General features: G+C 42.7%; 2 protein-coding genes across 6 annotated transcripts in view; both read left to right on the forward strand.

The window, feature by feature from the left end:
* rab3ip (RAB3A interacting protein (rabin3)) overlaps nucleotides 1–2,851 on the forward strand; it is a 91,107-nt gene extending 88,256 nt beyond the window's left edge. For all 5 annotated transcript variants that reach the window (XM_068050407.1, XM_068050405.1, XM_068050408.1 and 2 more), the window contains one exon: nucleotides 751–2,851. In XM_068050407.1, the coding sequence (XP_067906508.1) occupies nucleotides 751–833 (83 nt within the window). In that variant the 3' untranslated portion in view covers nucleotides 834–2,851. The remainder of the gene's footprint in view (nucleotides 1–750) is intronic.
* Nucleotides 2,852–13,300: 10,449 nt separating this feature from the next.
* The window catches only part of LOC137379815 (myelin regulatory factor-like protein), a 97,172-nt gene continuing 91,928 nt past the window's right edge, over nucleotides 13,301–18,544 (forward strand). The window contains exons 1-2 of the mRNA XM_068051194.1: nucleotides 13,301–13,371; nucleotides 18,219–18,309. Of these exons, the coding sequence (XP_067907295.1) occupies nucleotides 13,326–13,371; nucleotides 18,219–18,309 (137 nt within the window). The 5' untranslated portion in view covers nucleotides 13,301–13,325. The remainder of the gene's footprint in view (nucleotides 13,372–18,218; nucleotides 18,310–18,544) is intronic.

The following is an 18,544-nucleotide window of genomic DNA, read 5'->3' on the forward strand; positions in this document are numbered from 1 at the left end:
CTGAGGGGAGATTTAATTGAAGTGTATAAAATTCTGAGAGGCCTAGATAGAGTGGAAAGGAAGGCCCTATTCAACTTGGTTGAGGGGCCCATAACACAATGGGTTGAATGGCCTCCTTCCGTGCTGTAAATTTTGACCTCCGTTATCTGTTATGCAACACGTTTGTAAGGAAAATGAATGCTTTATGTGTGCTGGCTTTCTGTTTTCATGAGCTGTATTTTAAAATAGTTTGACAGGATGTGTGGTTTTCATTCTCCGATTAACAAATCAAACTTTCCATCATTTGAATTCAATTTCAGTTAATAGTGGTTGGGTTATTGATTTCACATTGTGCACTTTAAATATAGTATATTTTCTAAGAATAATACTTTATAATTCAAGTCTGTAGCATATCTAAGACAAATTAAGATGTGAAAAGGACTAATATGCAATGCATTAATTATGAGGGCAAAGAATTAAGTTAAAAGGTAGGAGGTTTTGAGGGAATTTGCGGGGCAATTTGTTCACCCAAATCTAGAACACTCATTCCTGAAAGGGTGGTGGACACAGAAACCCTCATAACATTTAAAAAGTACTTGGATATGCACTTTAAGTTCCATAACCTACAAGGCTACAAACCAGGAGCCGGAATGTGGGATTAGGTTGGATGGCCTCCTTCCGTGTTGTAAATTTCTATGATTCTTTGATTAAATCAAGAGTGATGTACGTTACATTTTTTTGTAATGTTCTTTTTATTTTCTGTTTTTACAGTTGAACAAATGTTTTGGGAAGTGATGCATCTGAGGAAGGAAATGTCACTAACCAAACTGGGATTTTACAAGGAGGAACTCTGAGATCCAGCCGCTGGAAAAAATGCATGAGCTTTAATGAGTGATCAACAATAATGTGGTTTCTAAGACTTTATTGTCTTAATATTTATTTTTCTTACACTAGGTCCACCAGCTCTGATTTCTTTTCAGCAGCTGTACTTAAGTGCTATAAGGGTAGTTAATTTTGACAAATGACAAAGGACGGAAAAATATTTTTCTGTTTTAAGAACTGTGTTGTGTATTTACAACTGTATCAATGGCACTGCATAGAAAAGAAGTTATAGGTGTAATGAAAGCAGCTGAAATAAATTTTGACCTCAGTTATCTGTTACGCAACACGTTTGTAAGAAAAATGAATGCTTTGTGTGTGCCGGCTTTCTGTTTTCATGAGCTGTATTTTAAAATAGTTTTACAGGATGTGTGGTTTTCATTCTCTGATTAACAAATCAAACTTTCCATCATTTGAATTCAATTTCAGTTAATAGTGGTTGAGTTATTGATTTCACATTGTGCACTTTAAATATAGTGTATTTTCTAAGAACAATACTTTATAATTCAAATCTGTAGCATATCTGAGACAAATTAAGATGTGAAAGGGGCTAATATGAAATGCATTAATTATACATTACTGTAACAATCTATAAATGCACTAATTGACAATAAATGTGTCTGGTAAATGTTAGCTTGCAGTTTTGAAAATTATCTGCATATAAAGTTATCATAGTGGGAATACTGATACTGAATTATCAGGGAAAACTGATGGGTGGAGTTTTTGGAAAACATATCTTACTGAGTGCATTATCCAAAATTTGATCATCTATTTTTATGCTCTACCATGATAGAATTTCAAAAGAAATTCTGTTCAATTCCTTTTATCTAATTGTCATTATCGGTTACATTGCTGTTTCTCACGTAAACTGTGTATTCAACTGGTCGGGGTTTAGGGAATAATCAATTTTTGACTTGGCATCCAATGGTTTTAAAAAAAACAAAACAATGTCTTTGTCAGTGACAGTGAAATGTGCTTGCTGAGCCTGTGCTGACAACAATTGATTGTTTCTTTGCCATCTTCCTGAACTGGAATGTCTCTGAGGGTGCAGGGTAGTGGTTTTGACCAAGTTTCTTACTAGTTTTAAAACCTTTATCTGTATAAATAAAAAAGGGAAGCAAATGCTGTGCGCCTGAAGTAGAAATCTTTAGCTTGTTTGTGGGTCATCATGGATAATTTGGATGATGCCTATTTCACTTGCTGTTCTCCATATATTTTTCAATTGTACCCTCCCGTGAAAGCAGGGATTCTGCAATAACATCTTGAAAGTTTTAGGACTGAGGTTCTGTGCTTTTCTGTTGCTTTGTTAAAGAGAATTGCATGGCAGATCATTGGACACATCCATATCATGGCTGCTGGTTTTTTGAAGAGTCTTATGAACCATTGAGCAGTTAAGTAGAGGACAATCACTTCCTCCAGGGAGGGAGAAATTTCAAGAGCCATCTCTTTGATAACCAACTATTAGTAGTTATATAAGGGATTGATAGATGCTTAAAAGTGGACCTCATGCCCTCTTCCTCTGTGCTTGGGCTGTTTAAGTCTAAAAAGCAGGAACTAAAATGTTAAAATTGGCATGAAAGGGGATGATACATTTATTGTATGCTGAGAATCACTTTTATAGAATGAGCACTAAGCGACAACAATGGTGAGTTAAGTCTTCAGTGTAAAAGGCTATAACTTCTGAAGCATTGAAGAAAAACTAGATATCATATTCATCACAAAGAACTTTTTGGTTTCTGACTGAATTGTCAGTATTGAATGCCTTGATTTTCACTGGGGTGGGGGTGGGGAGAGAGTGAAAAGGGTGCAGGGGTGCCCAGTGATGGGCAATCAACCCGTCAAGGCTGGGAACATAGAGTCCCTACCAATCTCTACAGCAGGGCCTTATTTAAGTAAATCTCTGCAGTGTCCTACCCGACAACTAGCCAGATCTGCGATGAAAACAGAAAGTGCTGGAAATACTCGGCAGGTCTGGCAGCATCTGCGGAGAGAGAAGCAGAGTTAATGTTTCAGGTCAGTGACCTCAGTTCTGATGAAAGGTCACTGACCTGAAATGTTAACTCTGCTTCTCTCTCCACAGATGCCAGACCTGCTGAGTATTTCCAGCACTTTCTGTTTTCATTTCAGATATCCAACATCAGCAGTATTTTGCTTTCATTTTAGCCAGATTTGCTACCTGGCTGGCAGACTTGGAGCGAGCGTCTGGTGGTATAAGACCCGTGTGAATGGACCCGGCAATCATTGGGTTGGGGAAAGGACTGGGCAGGATCAGGAATGGGGAAGCAGGCTCTTGGCAAGATTGGTGGTGGGGTGAAGGATCTGGCAAAAATTGGGAAAGGGGTTAGTGTGGCACAATGGAGACTCGTGGCTTCCATGTGAGGCCCAGAGAAGCAGTCCTGTAACTCCTGGCCCATAAGGAAAACTAAAATAAAACTTTTAAACTTAACTTCTGGGCCTCTTATGGCACCCTTACCCCTCTGATCCTGCTGCCTTCCCTCAGTGTCCTGATATTCATGAGCAGAGTAGCTGGACACTAGCAGGAAGGAAAAGGGTGGGGAAGTTTACTTTAAATATGCAGATTGGGTCTGATATCATTAGGACGCAACCTGCAATTTTAAATGAAGGTCTATGCAATGGAGCAGTGACAGCTCCCCTGTCAGGCAAATCTGTCAGGTGTCAGATTGTGGGACAGAAGAGCTGGTTTCTGCCAGGCAGGGGCAGTTAAAATCTACTGTATTTGAAGGCTTTCTGATTGTTCAAAATATGGATAATTCTGTATCCTTTATTTTTAATCAAGGTATTGCAATTAACTTCCTTCAGATATTTAGCTTTGAAAACAATTATGTTTTTATAAACAATTGGTGTCCTGTTTTGCTGAGGAGTTTTGGTTAAATTTCATATTTTATGTATAGCTTTGAATTTAAAACAGATAAGTAGATATACTCATTGGCTCAGAATTTGCTAGAGCATGGCACTTCGCACCGTGCCCCTATGAGTTGGATTTTATTCTCACCCTTCAGCTCGTAAAATTTTTGCCACAGATAGCTGGAACTGTGAGCTGATAAACATATACTGAGGTCAAGGAGGCATCTGGAATGGTGGAGAAGTAAATAGAGTCAAATTAGATATAGAAAGAGTGGGGAAAGAAAGATTGAGAGAGGAAAAAAAGTATCAAAAGGTGAATAAAGTTTTTAAAATTAAAAACCCTCTAGGAACAATTTACTACCTCTAAGTCTCCACTGTTTCAATTATTCCCTTTCTGGGCTGCCAAGATTGAGTGGCATTGCAGAAACATATATTTTGTCATTAAAGGGGTCCTTACATTGTTATGTACCAGCCCTAACTTTTTGCTGCCAAATTAATTCATTTTAACAGTGCAAATGCAGTAATTTCTTGAAACTCGGGGAGATTGACAGTGTGCTGTCATTTGCATTAGACTTATGTTGTAGTGACATGAATTGTCCAGGGGTTTGTGCCGATTTGCAACTCACGGCTTATCTCTTCCTTGCCTCAAATTGCTGTTTTTTTAAAAAAAGAATGGCATGTGTGCTTAACTCACCATTATTTTCCCAGCAAATTCTGGTACATCGTGTTAAATTTCCAGCAAAATGTTCACTTAGGCACTTAATGAATTTTTTTCTATTGAATGAAAAATAGGTACACCAAATTAATCAGCAAAAACAGTTTCTGTTTTCTGCAGTGATTCACTGATTTACCTTGATACCTTTCTTAGAAGTGCCCAATAGTTTATCTCTGAATATTACCTACAAAACAAATGTTAGATTTATTTAAGCTAACGTTTAGGTCTAAGACAAAGAAATGAGGCTAACAGTTTCTCTTAAATTATTCAATATTAGCAATAATTCCAAAAGTACACAGCTCATAAGTGCACATGATTGAAAATATAGGACATACAAGGATTTGTTATTATGTAATAGAGAAATGAGAATTCACAGAAACTTTCAAGTATTCAGGAGGCTATTGATTATACACAGCTTTGTAATGGAGTTAATTTGCATGTATACTCCTGCCTGAAATCCTGCTGTTCTACTCAAATTTGTCTGATTTTAAAGAACCTTCATGAGTGCATGAAATTCCTGCAGTCCATGAAAAGAACAGTCATAAATAGTTAATGTGATGCAGCTATAATACTGTACAGTTATGCAAAGGAAATTCATTATATTAAGACTTTAATGTTTTTATGCTATATGCTTTTGTTCATTCCTATAAAGGAAGGTGTGAAATTGCCCATGAAAATAAATATTTATTAATGACTTTGATGAAGGAATCGAGAGTTGTATATATGAGTTTGCAGATGACACTGAGTTAGAAGGGACAGTGAAGTAGTACGTATGGGAGCAGGAAATTACAAAAGGACAGATTAAGTGTGTGGGCAAAACTATGGCAAATGGCATTCAATGTGGGCAAGTGCGAGATCATCCATTTTGGATCCAAGACTGAAAAATCAGAGTATTTTCTAAATGGGCAGAAACTAGGAACTGTAGAGGTGCAAAGAGATTTGGGAGTCACATTCGGAAATTATTAAAAGCCAGTGTACAATTACAAAAAGTCTAATGGAATATTGGCCTTTATCTCAAAGGGGCTGGCATACGAAGGGGAGGAAGTTATGCTTCAGTTGTGTACATCCTCGGTCAGATCCCATTTCAAGTACTGCGTTCAGTTTTGGGAAGCTCAGGAAGGATATAACTGTCTTGGAGGGGGTGCAGCACAGGGTCACCAGAATGATACTGGGCCTTTGAGGGTTAAAATATGAGGATGCATAAACTTGTGTATCCCCTTGAGTGCAGAAGATTGAGGGGTGATCTGATGGAGGTGCATAAAATGTTAAAATAATTTGATAAGGAACTATTTTCTGTAGTGGGGAAAATCAAGAACAAGTGGACATAATGTTAATTATAATTAGGCTGTTCAGAAGTGAAAAGGTAGTAGAAATCTGGAACACTCATCCCAAAAGGTTATGGATGCTAGGTCAGTTGGAACTTTCAAAACTGAGAGATTTTTGTTAAGTAAGGTATTAAGGGACATGGAACTGCACTGCACAAATGGAGTTGTGGTACAGATCAACCATGATCTAATTGAATCGTAGAGCAGGCTCAAGGGACTGAATAGCTTACTCTTGTTCCTAATGTTCCTAAATATGGAGTTGGAAATGTAATCATGCTGGATTAGTATACTTGCATTTACATAGCATCTTTCACAATCATATTTCTCAATGGTACATGCATAATGAATACTTGCCAAAGTTCCGTGATGTATATAGGCAAAAGTTTTCAACTCAATGGGAAACAGTGGCACAGACTGTCTTTTAACCATGCCCCTTTTCAGGTCTTTTAACCATATCCCATGAAAAAATATTAAGGGCTTGAAAATAATGCCAAGTGTTGGGTAAGAGTTAGTGGGTATATTGTAGAGTGTTGCTGACTCATATTTCACGGTAAGAGTTACTTTCAAGTGAACTTTGTATTATATATTGTTACGACCGACTGCTCCAGTCAAAGCCCCCAATCAAAATATACGATTCTGATTGTGGTGGGAGAAATGCACTGTTAATTCAATCCCGTCGCTCCACAGATCGCCTAACATATCATTTAAAACTTTCTAAATTAAAGAAAGACCTAGCCAAATTGTACCACCTATTAACCCCCGAATGAGGCTAACCAAACCAGATGTTCTTAAATCAACAAATTAACTCTTTAATTAGAAGAACTAAATTCTTAAACACTATGAAGAGATAAACAACATTTAAAATAGAAAAAAAATTAGAGTCCTTGTAAATTTACAGTCCAGTGTTGCTTGAAGTCCTCACAGAATGTTGCTTGGAGTCCTCACAGTCGTCTGATGCTGGGAAAAAAGGTTCTTCCACAGTAGAACAGTCCATAGTCTAACTTCAGCAGTAGGTGATACTTTCCTTCTCCAGTGAATTTCAACAATTAACGACTTGCAAGCACTTTCAATAGAATCAAGCTGACTTTAGAGTTTTTTGAGGGATAAGAGATTGTCACAGTCTAACTTCCATTTCTTCAGTTCAAATTACCAGAGATCTCTGTTTTTGGCTTGACTTTTTTTTAGAATTTTGAGAGATAATTAAACAAACTAAAATCCTCTTCCTTCAGTTCAAATGGTTGAGAGCTCTTTTTTAGGTGCTAAGCACCACAGCTGTCTGTGTCCTCTGTGTCTGTCTTCTGTTAGAACAAACTGTCTTCAACTAAAAAGCCAGTTCAAAATTGAATTGTAACAAATGTATCGCTTAATACTCATTCCCAGTGGCTATATCTATGGTAATGAGAATGCACCCTTTGAATTGCAGTTTCCAAATGGCTGTTTCTAAGGCAATGAAAATGCACCTTCCTAGAACTCCTGAGGTTTGCTGGTTCTTAAAGCAATACTGATCCTTTGCAAGCCTGAAAGGCAAACCACATATTCCTGAAAAAAAAACTACAGGACCACGACGATATAAAAAAAAAACAGTTTGACCTGGATTTTTTTGTTTCTATTAATTCATTCATAGGATGTGGGAGTCGCTGGTTAGTCCAACATTTATTTCCTATCCCTAATTGCCCTTGAGAAGGTGGTGGTGAGCTGCCGCCTTAAACTGCTGCAGTCCATGTAGTGTAGGAACACCCACAGTGCTGTTCCAGGATTTTGACCCAGTGACACTATAGTTCCAAATCAGGATGGTGTGTGGTTTGGAGGGGAACTTGCAGGTGGTGGTGTTCCCATGGGCTGGATTTTACTAGTGCGCTGCAAGTGGCAGAGGTGCACTTTGAAGTCGGCGGTCTGCCCACGTGCAGCAGCCACAGCTGGGCTCCCACGATATTTTGCGCGGGGGCTCATTAGCATCACGGCGACGCACTGCCCTCTTTCCCCCCACTCCCCCCCCCCCCCCCCCCCCCATATTATGTGAAGAGAGACGGGACATCCAGCGCCATGATGGACATTGGCTCAGCTGTGTAGCAGGTGCTGAGGCCCTATTTAAAGCGCCCCAGCACCTGCTTCCTGACAGCTGCCAAATAAATACCTATCTTGCTATTGAAGAGTGGGATGCTGTCAATCTGGCAGAAAAGCAGAAAGTTTTGGAGAAACTGAGCAGGTCTGGCAGCATTTGTGGAGAGAGAAGCAAAGTTAACTTTCAAGTCTGATTTTTCCCAGCACTTTGTGCTTTGCTGCCACATACTTACTCTGCTTTGTCCCAGTGTCCTGTGCAGTTGAGATCCTCTTCTTCCACTCAAGCGTAACATTCCTTCTTGTAGGCTTGCTGCACTTGGGTAAATAATCTTAATTTTGCACATACCAGGACGTGATACTGAATTGTATCATAAAAGGAAAATACACAACAGAAATAAAAGCATAACTTAAGAATATCTACATACTATAGGCTTGTAATCGCCTAACTGAAAAGCCGCAGACCAATATGCATTTGGAATCTGTATTAATTTCTCTGCTAACTGTTACGTGAAACATAACTGGAATTATAAGTAATTCTTAAAGAATCAGGGAAATATGTTTATATTCTACCTGCATTGCAAACCAGAAATATTACATCAGTAATTATCAGCTGCTGCAGAAGCAAAGTGTATGTGAACATATGTCGATCTGTCATAGATGAAAAGCCAGGACAACAGCACACATTTCCTCACTAGTGCTGCATTAGTTTTCAAACATGCAGAAAAACCTTGCAGCCAGAGGTTAGAGCGGTTACACTGTGGAATCACCTTTGCATTTAAAGGACCAGAGCAAAAACTGAAGATGGCAGAGACGTGCTCTAGGGTGGCCCCACAGTTCAGTGATGCCTCCCTGCTCGCTCTCCTCCAGGCTGTGTGGGCAAGGCAGGAGGTCCTTTTCCCCAGCGATGGTAAGAAGAGGCCCTCCCGCCCGGCCAAGGCAGTCTGGCTGGTGGTGGTAGAGGAGGTAAGTAGCTTTGGGACAATCTGACGTCAAAGGGTCCAATGCTGGAAGAGGATGAATGATCATTTCCCCAGCCAGCCGGGGCCCTCCAGGCCTCATGCACACAGAGTACGACTGCCAAAGTTATCCACAGCCAAAGGGCAATCTGATCAGTAGCCTTTCTCCACTCAGGCTCCTAGTCCAAAAACAACCATGACATAAATGGGTCTGCACGGGTGACACAGCACTGTGAAAAGTTCAATCTCTAAATCTTCATTAACCTGTGTTGCTTTTACTGTGTGAATGAAGTGTGCCAGCATGTACCTACCGATCGTGTCTCCTCCCATTACATCATTGGCCTTTCAGAACTCCCAATGTATAGAATAAAATCATTGCCATGCCAGTATTACTTGTGCATCTCCACGGATGCAGTAACATGGACAATGGCTCAGTCTTCTGTTGCCTCTAATAATTCAAAGATGTTGCAGTTGTGGACTGCTGCACAGCAGGTGATCGAGGGTGCTGTGTGGCTTGTAGAGCTCATGATGGTTCCTATGTAGCAGAGACCATTTGTCTGATAAGCCATTGCCATGCATCCCTAGCTTGTTACTCACCCTGAAAGCAGAGCCTGGGTGTCCTCTGTCCTTCCATATGCCTTTCCTGTTGTAAGTCATAAGTGTCCTCCTAGTCCAAGGAGGATTTCTGCTGAGGTCATCGTGCCAGGCCTGTCCACTATTGGGTGCGTAGTTGTGCAGAGCACAGTGAGCAGCAAAGAAAGGAGCTGCCCTTTGCGGCTCGTAGTACAGGGCACCAACCAATCTATCTGGGCAGCGGAAGTGCATTTTCAGCATGTCGATCGCCTGCTCAATGGTGGCTCTTGTAGCTCTGTGTTTGGCTTCGTATCTCTCTTCACCAGTGGTGGGGTCTCTCACTGGTGTCAGGAGCCATATCTGCAAGGGGTATCCCTTGTCTTCAAGAAGACACCCCTCCATCTGAGCTAGTTCAGTGAACAGCAGCTGGGACTGGTGCAGGATCTAGGCTTCGTGGTAGCTGCAGAAGCGGTTACAGGTTTGCATGAAGCGTCTCCAGTGATCACATACCAGCTGTACCTGGATTGAGAGGAATCCCTTAATGGTAACCTTTGCAGCTGGTAACTTGGTGGGAGGCCTAATGGCCACATGGGTGCAGTGCATGACCCCTTGCACCTTTGGTTATCTGGCAATGGTGCCGAAACCGATGGCCCTCTGGGCCTGGCTGTTCGGGTCTATCCTGAAGCAGACATACTAGCCCTCGGATACAGGGCATTGGTGACCTCCCTGATGCAGTGGTGCACTGCTGACTCTGTGACCCTATAAAGGTCTCTGGTGGGCCCCTGAAATGATGCATAGGCATAATGGTTAAGAGCCACTGTTAATATGTGGACCACAGGCATAGGATGTGCACTGAAGCCCATGGGCTGCAGGTCATCGTTTAGCAGGGCACAGAGATGTGTCACCACCTCTCTCTACATCTGCAGTTGCCTCTGACACTGGCGCGCATGACATCCACTGGTATGTCATGCGGGGCCTGTAGATGTGCGCCGTTCCACAGTGGCGAACTCCCCTTGGTGGCTGCTGCTCATGACCAGGGGTCTCTAAGTGAGCTGCACCTGCCTGTTGGTTTTGCTGCAGCGCATATGGATCCTCAGGAGAAGTAGATCACACGATCTAGGATGAGCCATACCCATCTCCATGTGACACATAAAGTTGTATCCTTCACTTATTCAAAGGTTCCTAACAGGGCCGGCATTGTTGTTGACGGGTACATCAGGTGCTTTCATAGATCAACTATGTGGCATGGCATACCATTGCTCATCTTAGCTCACACTGAGTGGCACAGCATGACCACATAAAGATTCTGCCAACTGCATCGATTGCCCCCACCAGCCAGATAACCTTTATACTCCTACCATTTCAGGCACCCTCCACACACAGGGTGACTAGAGTGCCATTTCTCCTTCACACACACACAAACAAACGATGGCGCAGAGTGGACAGTGTTTACAGAGGGAGGGTACGCATTACCTCCCTTCATGCCTGCAGAGCTGTGCTCCCAGTAATCCCATCCACCTCCCACCTCCCTTCAAGTAAACAGAGTTGAAACCCCGGTTTCCAGAGACTTGCCTGCGCTGTCTGTGATTGCTCCCGCTTCTGTCCCGCCGGCTTCTCTCATTCGTGAACTGTACGGCATGTGACAGCCACCCATTCAGTGAAAAATCAAGCACTGAGGAGCGACGAGCAGTGGGATGCATCATCAGGCAATGTAAGTAGCACTTAACATATTTAAATTAGGGTTCCGCGCCAAGCGGTGGGGGGGGGCCGCATCGAGGTCCCACTGCCACTGGTAAAATGGGGCGGGAGATATACGGCGCTAGGGGTCATGGCGGGCCTCTCCCGCTAGAATATTCCAGGTCCCCCCGCTAGGACCCCTGACGTCAGTAAAATTCAGCCCCATGCATCTGCTGCCCTTGTCCTAGGTAGTAGAGGTCACGGGTTTGGAAGGGGCTGTCGAAGGAGACTTAGTGAGTTGCTGAAATGCATCTTGTATATGGTATGCACTGCTGCCACTGTGCATCAGTAGTGAAGGGAGTGGGATGGCAGTCAAGCGGGCTGCTTTGTCCTGGATGGCGTCAAGCTTTTTGAGTATTGGGGAGCTATACCCATCCAGGCAAGTGGAGAGTATTCCAACACACTCCTGACTTGTGCCTTGTAGATGGTAGACAGGCAATGGGGAGTCAGGAGGTAATTTACTCGTCACAAATTTCCCAGCCTCTGACCTGCTCTTGTTGCCATAGTCTTTATGTGGCTGGTCCAGTTCAGTTTCTGGTCAATGGTAAGTCCCAGGTTGATAGTGGGGGATTCAGCAATTGTAATGCTATTGAACATCAAGGGGAGACGGTTAGATTCTCTCTTGTTGGAGATGGTCATTGCCTGGCACTTGTGTGGCATGAATATTGCTTGTCATCTATCATCCCAAGCCTGGATGTTGTTCAGTTCTTCCTGCATCACGGGCTACTTCAGTATCTGAGGAGTTGCGAAATGTGCTGAACTTGTGCAATCATCAGCGAACGCCCCACCTCTAACCTTATGATTGACGGAAGGTCATTGATGAAGCAGCTGAAGATGGTTGGGCCTAGGACACTACCCTGAGGAACTCCTGCAGTGATGTCCTGGGACTGAGATGATTGATCTCCAATTACCACAACCATCTTCCTTTGTGCTAGGTATGCCTCCAACCAGCGGAGAGTTCCCCCCCCCTGATTCCCATTGACTCCAGTTTTACTAGGGCTGCTCGATGCCATACTCAGTCAAATGCTGCCTTGATGTCAAGGGCAGTCACTCTCACCTCCACCTGCACTTGCCAGCCCGCAATCTTCCAACTGTTTTAATGGCAGGAAAATCATGGACTGGAAGTGGAGAAGCATTGAACTTGGCCTGTGTTTCTTGTTTCTTTAATCTTGAAAATAAACTGCAGGTGCACATTCTCCTCAAATTGCAGTGTGCCTATGGCCTGGGCAGCAAGCAAGTTCCCTGTACTTGACCTGATACAAGGAACTGTGACTGTGTTAACAGTGCACAGGTCTAAACCATACACAAACATTTATGGATTTTTTTTTTGTTTTACCTTAGATGTAAAATGTATGTCACAACATTTTATCCTTGCTGTTGTTGGGAAAGATAAGAAATTGCACTGGGGTATCACTATCAGAGCTAATTTTGCCATCCTGCCAAGAAAATAACATCTAGTTCACCAGATGCTTGCTTTTGAGATATTGACAAATGAAATAGTGTGCTGGGGAAGTGAAGGTGTGCACAGTAGGCCTCAGCCTTTGCCACCATAAAATATTAATTAAACTAACAGACTTGTATTCTCACTTACTTTCATCACAATGTATTGATTCTTTTCTGAAAATGAGTAGTCAACAGTCTTGTTACCTGATTATTTCTTGCCCTCCTTCCCTCTTTCATATCTCGCTATTGGCAATGGTGTGACCTTGGTATCTATGAAACTAGCAGTGTAGTTTAACAAAGTGCACCGTTTATGTTACTTACGTAAGAGTTCCCCTGCACTGCGCAATAAAATTAAATTGTTGTAATCTGCCTGCACAGTGTTCTGTAATGATCGATGAGGAAAAGGTTTGAAGGGACTGGTCAAAGGTCTTCTAAGTATTAAGAATGAGGCAGAATTTTGTGTATTAAGTGGGCTTGTTCAGACTCTTTCTACAGAGGACTTGTTTAAGATAATTTGCCAGCTTGGAGTAGTGTACATCAACATGAAGGTCTGGTGATTTTTCTGTCAAGCATTACTATTGATAATACAAAAACTGGGCAAAGGTAGATTGCGTCGAAAGATTGGAAGTTAATTGCACTTCAACTGCACAAATAGAGAAATGTTCGGCATAGAAACATGACTCTTGACCAGTTTGCCGAATGTATCCTTCTCTGAACAGCTGAAGAACCCGAGAGTTTTCTGAAATATTTTTGGGAAGAGTTTCAGGTTTGTGTGCTCTTAAGACTTATCACATGGATGTTTTAGGAGAAAATGAAGCATTGCAGCAATTTTTTAAAGGTAAGAATGTCCGATTTTAAAAAAAATCTCAAACTATCAATTTTAGAATTTTTTTTGTTAAAAGTCTTTTTGACTTTTTGTGTATTCAGTGCAAAGGGTGCCTCTTTGGAAATGACCACCTGGAATGGTCAGAGTAGAATTTGAAAGTCTGGAGCGTTTTACAATATGCTAACACTTTGAGGGGTGTTTCTTGATCAGCTGGATTGCCGATTTACACTTTCTGTTTTTACTCCCCGCCCTTCCACCATATGTTACCTCTTTGAAACATAGTCCACCCTTGTGTTATTCTCAGAAAGTTGTACAGGTGGAGTTCCTTAAGTGGTGTAAAATTAGTTATATTCTGTTCTTGGTAAAAAAAAAAGTCATGGAGAATGGTAAGCCTACCTGAATGAAACATCTGCTTACTTCAAATATTGATACGGTTTTAATTTACTTCACTATAGATGAACAGTCAGTACAGGAACGGAAATCTATTATACTGTATCAGGAAGAGAAATGTTTTCAAACTTCTGGTTTCAGAAATAAACAAATCCAGTAGGAACTGCGTGACATTGAACGAAGTTAAGGTTGAACACATTATTCGGCTTAAGTGTCAAATTTATGCAGTTTTAATGTCAATCTAAAAAGGGTTAAAGAGGGTGTTCTTTTAATATCTATTTCTATGCCAGCATCATAACAAAAGTGAGAGTATAATTTCCGAATTGGGTCCAAATTCCACACTACAATAACAGTTGAGAGTTTCCCTGGGGGAGATTTTTATTTTATTGCTTCACAGGATGTGGGCGTCGCTGGCAAGGCCAGAATTTATTGCCCATCCCTAATTGCCCTCGAAGATGGTGGTGAGCCGCCTTCTTGAACCACTGCCGTCCATATGGTGTAGGCACGCCCACAGTGCTATGAGGAAGGGAGTTTCTAGATTTTGTCCCAATGACAGTGAAGGAACGTCAATTATATTTCCAAGTCAGCATGGTGTGTAACTTGGACAGGAACATGCATGTGGTGGTGATCCCATGTGTCTGGTGTCCTTGTTCTGATGATAGAAGTCATGGATTTGGAAGGACCCATGGCCAGTTACCGCAGTGCATCTTGTGAATAGTACACGTCGCAGCAATGGTGTGCCAATGTTGGAGGGAATGATGGTAGATGGTAGGTGGTAGATGGGGTTCCAGTCCTTCTGTCCCGGGTGGTGTTGACCTCCTTGAGTGTTGTTGGAGCTGCATTTATCCAGGCAAATGGGAAGTATTCCATCACATTCCTGACTTGTGCCTTGTAGATGGTGGAAAAACTTTGGGGAGTCAGGAGGTCAATTACTTGCCACAGACTTCCCAATCTTTGACATGCTCTTGGAGCCACAGCATTAATGTGGCTGGTCCACTTAAGTTTTTGGTCAATGGTGACCCCGAGAATGTTGATGGTAGGAGATTCACTCTTGTTGGGGATGGTCAACGCCTGGCAGTTGGTGTGGTACGAATGTTACTTGCCATTATCAACCCAAGCCTAAATGTTGTCCAGCTCTTGCTTTATGTGGACGTGGACTGCTTCATCATCTGAGGAATTGTAAATGGAAGTGAACATTGTGCAACCATCAGCAAATGTTTCCACTTCTGACTTTATGGAGGGAAGGTCATTGATGAAGCAGCTGAAGACGGTTGGACCTAGGCCAGTACCCTGAGGAACTCCTACAGCAATGTTCTGCGGCTGAGATGATTGATCGCCAACTATGACAACCATCTTCCTTTGTGCTAGGTATGACTCCAACCAGTGGAGAGTTTTCCCCAATTCCCATTGACTTCAATTTTACTAGGGCTCCTTGATGTCACATGCTTGGTCAAATGCTGCCTTGATGTCAAGGGTCGTCACTCTCCCCTCCAATCTGCAATTCAGCTCTTTTGTCCATGTTTGGACCATGACTGTAATGAGGTTTGGAGCTGATTGGCCCTAATAGAACCCGAAGAAAGTGCCAATGAACAGGTTATTGTCGAGTAAGAGCTGCTTGATAGCACTATCGATGACACCTTCCTTCACTTTGTTAATGATTGAGTGTAACTGATGAGACAGGAATAGATTTGTCCTGCTTTTTGTGGACAGGACAAACCTGGGCAATTTTCCACATTGTCGGGTAGATGCTGGTGTTGTAGCTGTATTGGAATGGCTTAGCTAGAGGTACAGGTAGTTCTGGAGCACAAGTCTTCAGCACTGCAGCCGGGATGTTTTTGGGGCCAGTAGCCTTTGCACTATCCAGTGCGCTCAGCTGTTTCTTGATATCACATCGAATGATTCAAATTGTCTGAAAAAATGGCATCTGTGATGCTGGGGACGTAAGAGGAGGCTGAGTTGGATCATCCACTCGACACCTTTGAAGATGGCTGCAAATGCTTCAGCCTTGCCTTTTGTACTGATATGCTGGGCTCCCCCATCATTGTGGATAGGAATGTTCGTGGAGTTGCCTCCTCTTGTTTGTTGTTTAATTATTCACCACTATTCACGACTGGATGTGGCAGGACTGCAGAGCTTTGATTTGATTTGTTCACTGTGGGATCGCTTTGCTCTGTCTACAGCATGCTGTTTTTGCTGTTCAGCATGCAAGTAGTCCTGTATTGTAGCTTTACCAGTTTTTTTTTTATTCATTCATGGGATGTGGGTGTCGCTGGCTAGGCCAGCATTTATTGCCCATCCCTAATGGCCCTTGAACTGAGTTGCCATTTCAGAGGGCATTTTAAGAGTCAACCAAATTGCTGTGGGTCTGGAGTCACATGTAGGCCAGACCAGGTAAGGACGGCAGATTTCCTTCCCTAAAGGACATTAGTGAACCAGATGGGTTTTTACAACAATTGACAATGGTTTCATGGTCACACTAGACTAGCTTTTTAATTCCAGATTGACACCTCATTTTTAGGTGCTGATCCTGGCATGCTCCCCTCATTGAACTCCTCATTGATCCAGGTTTGGTTCCCCTGGCTTGATGGTGATGGTAGAGTGAGGGATATGTTGGGCCATGAGGTTACAGATTGTGGTGGAATACAATTCTGCTGCCGATGGCCCAGTATCTCAAATTTGAGGTGCTAGATCTTGTTCTAAATCTATTCTATTTAGCATGGTGGCAATTCCACACAAAATGATGAAGGGCGTCCTCAGTGTGAAGATAGGACTTTGCCTCCGCAAGAATTTTGTGATGGTCACTCCTACCAATGCTGTCGTGGACAGATGGCATCTGCAACAGGTAGATTGGTGAGGATGTGTTCAAGTAGGTTTTCCACTCGTGTTGCTTTTCTCATCACCTGCCACAGGCCCAGCCTGGGAGAATATCTTTCAGGGTTCAGCCAGCTCGGTCAGTAGTGGTGCTACCGCGACACTCTTGGTGATGGGCATTGAAGTCCCCCATCCAGAGTACATTCTGTGCCCTTGCTGCCCTCTGTGCTTCTTCTAAGTGGTGTTCAACATGAAGAAGTACTGATTCATCAGTTGAGGGAGGGTCATAGGTGATAAGCAGCAGGAGGTTTCTTTGCCTATGTTTCACCTGGTACCGTGAGACTTCATGTGGCCTAGAGTAAATGGGCTGAATTTTACCGGCACCACCCTCCCCCACCCCATCCGAGTGGTGGGAATGGAGGCCGGGGCAGCTGATAAAATAGTGGGGAGCCATGTCAGGACGGTTCCCTGACACTGTCCCGCTGCTGGGGAAGTTTCCCAGTAAGTATCTTGCTGGCGCCTGGGCAGCCGCCGTCCCATGGTGAGGTTGCTAGCATCACGGAGGTGACCTCTATGCGGCAGCTGGAGGGGTCATCAGAGCCAGAGGCTCCATGGTCCACAGAAGGGGCCCCAGGCAGGAAAGCCAGTCCCTGTGGCCCCAACAACCACTCCCCTCCCCCGCCCCCCCCAGAAGGCTTTCCCCTTTGATTGGGATCTTCCGCCCTTGCCTGTGCAGAATTTTCTACTATCTTACCTATCTTAGGGCGCTTCTATGTTCCTCTTGATATCCGACCCTTTGGGCAGGCAAAATCAGGAGCCATGAGAAAGATTGGATATGCGGGAGCTGTTTTCTTTGGAACGGAGGAGGCTGAGGGGAGATTTAATTGAGGTGTATAAAATAATGAGGGGCCTAGACAGAGTGGACAGGAAGGACCTGTAGAAAGGTCAATAACCAGGGGACATTGATTTAAAGTAATTGGTAGAAGGATTAGAGGGGAATTAAGGAGTAATTTTTTTCACCCAGAGGGTGGTGGGGGTCTGGAACTCACTACCTGAAAGAGTGGTAGAGGCAGAAACCCTGATTGCATTTAAAAAAACATTTGGATATGCATTTGAGCTGTCATAACCTACAGGGCTACGGACCAAGAGCTGGAAGGTGGGATTAAACTGAATAGCCGTTTTTGGTCAAAATGGACGTGATGGACTGAATGGCCGCCTTCTGTGGCTGAATCTTTGTTTCTATCAGGTGGCCTTAAAAAGGAGGAAGTATAACTGGGTTATTCACATTGTTGGGAAAAAAAATAATTTAGGACTTGCATTTATATAGTGTCTTTTACTACCATAGGACGTTCCCATTTCTAGCCTTTTCAATTTGAATTGTAATTTTCTATAACTATTTTCCTGATTGCTATTACTGTACCCTTGTTATGCTCATTAGATTCTCCGGTGATGAATTAGTTGCATGACAAGAAAAGGTTTTGCTTTTCTAAATAAGCAGGATTGTCAGTTGAATGAGTATATGAAAATGCAGACATATGTGCTATAATTTTGGAATATACATGGACAGATGTGCACGCCATTAAACAAATGAATGATCTTTAGTGGCTTTGTATAGTAAAAAGAACTTTATTGTACAAAGTATTATTTTTCCGTCTTAGGTCAGGATGTCACTGGAGCACTCGAGAATCCTTTTGTTGACACCAGTATGTTGGAAGCATATATTAGTAATGACCTGGATCCAGGAGCCAGGTAAGTAGTTCTGTGACATAGATGCCTTGTGGAAGTAATATTTTAATGGAATTACTGATTTGTTTCACTTGCATTTTAACTTGACATTGAATTGCAGTTGTGGTTTTACATCTGTTATATTTCGGCTAGTAATGCAGAAAAGGAACAAAACAAAGCAGAACGTCTAAATTGGAAGAGGGCTAATTTCAACGTGAAGAGAAGGGGTCTAGCCAGGGTAGAATGGAACCAAAGACTG

Source organism: Heterodontus francisci, chromosome 18 (assembly GCF_036365525.1).
Source record: "Heterodontus francisci isolate sHetFra1 chromosome 18, sHetFra1.hap1, whole genome shotgun sequence".
NCBI lineage: Eukaryota > Metazoa > Chordata > Chondrichthyes > Heterodontiformes > Heterodontidae > Heterodontus > Heterodontus francisci.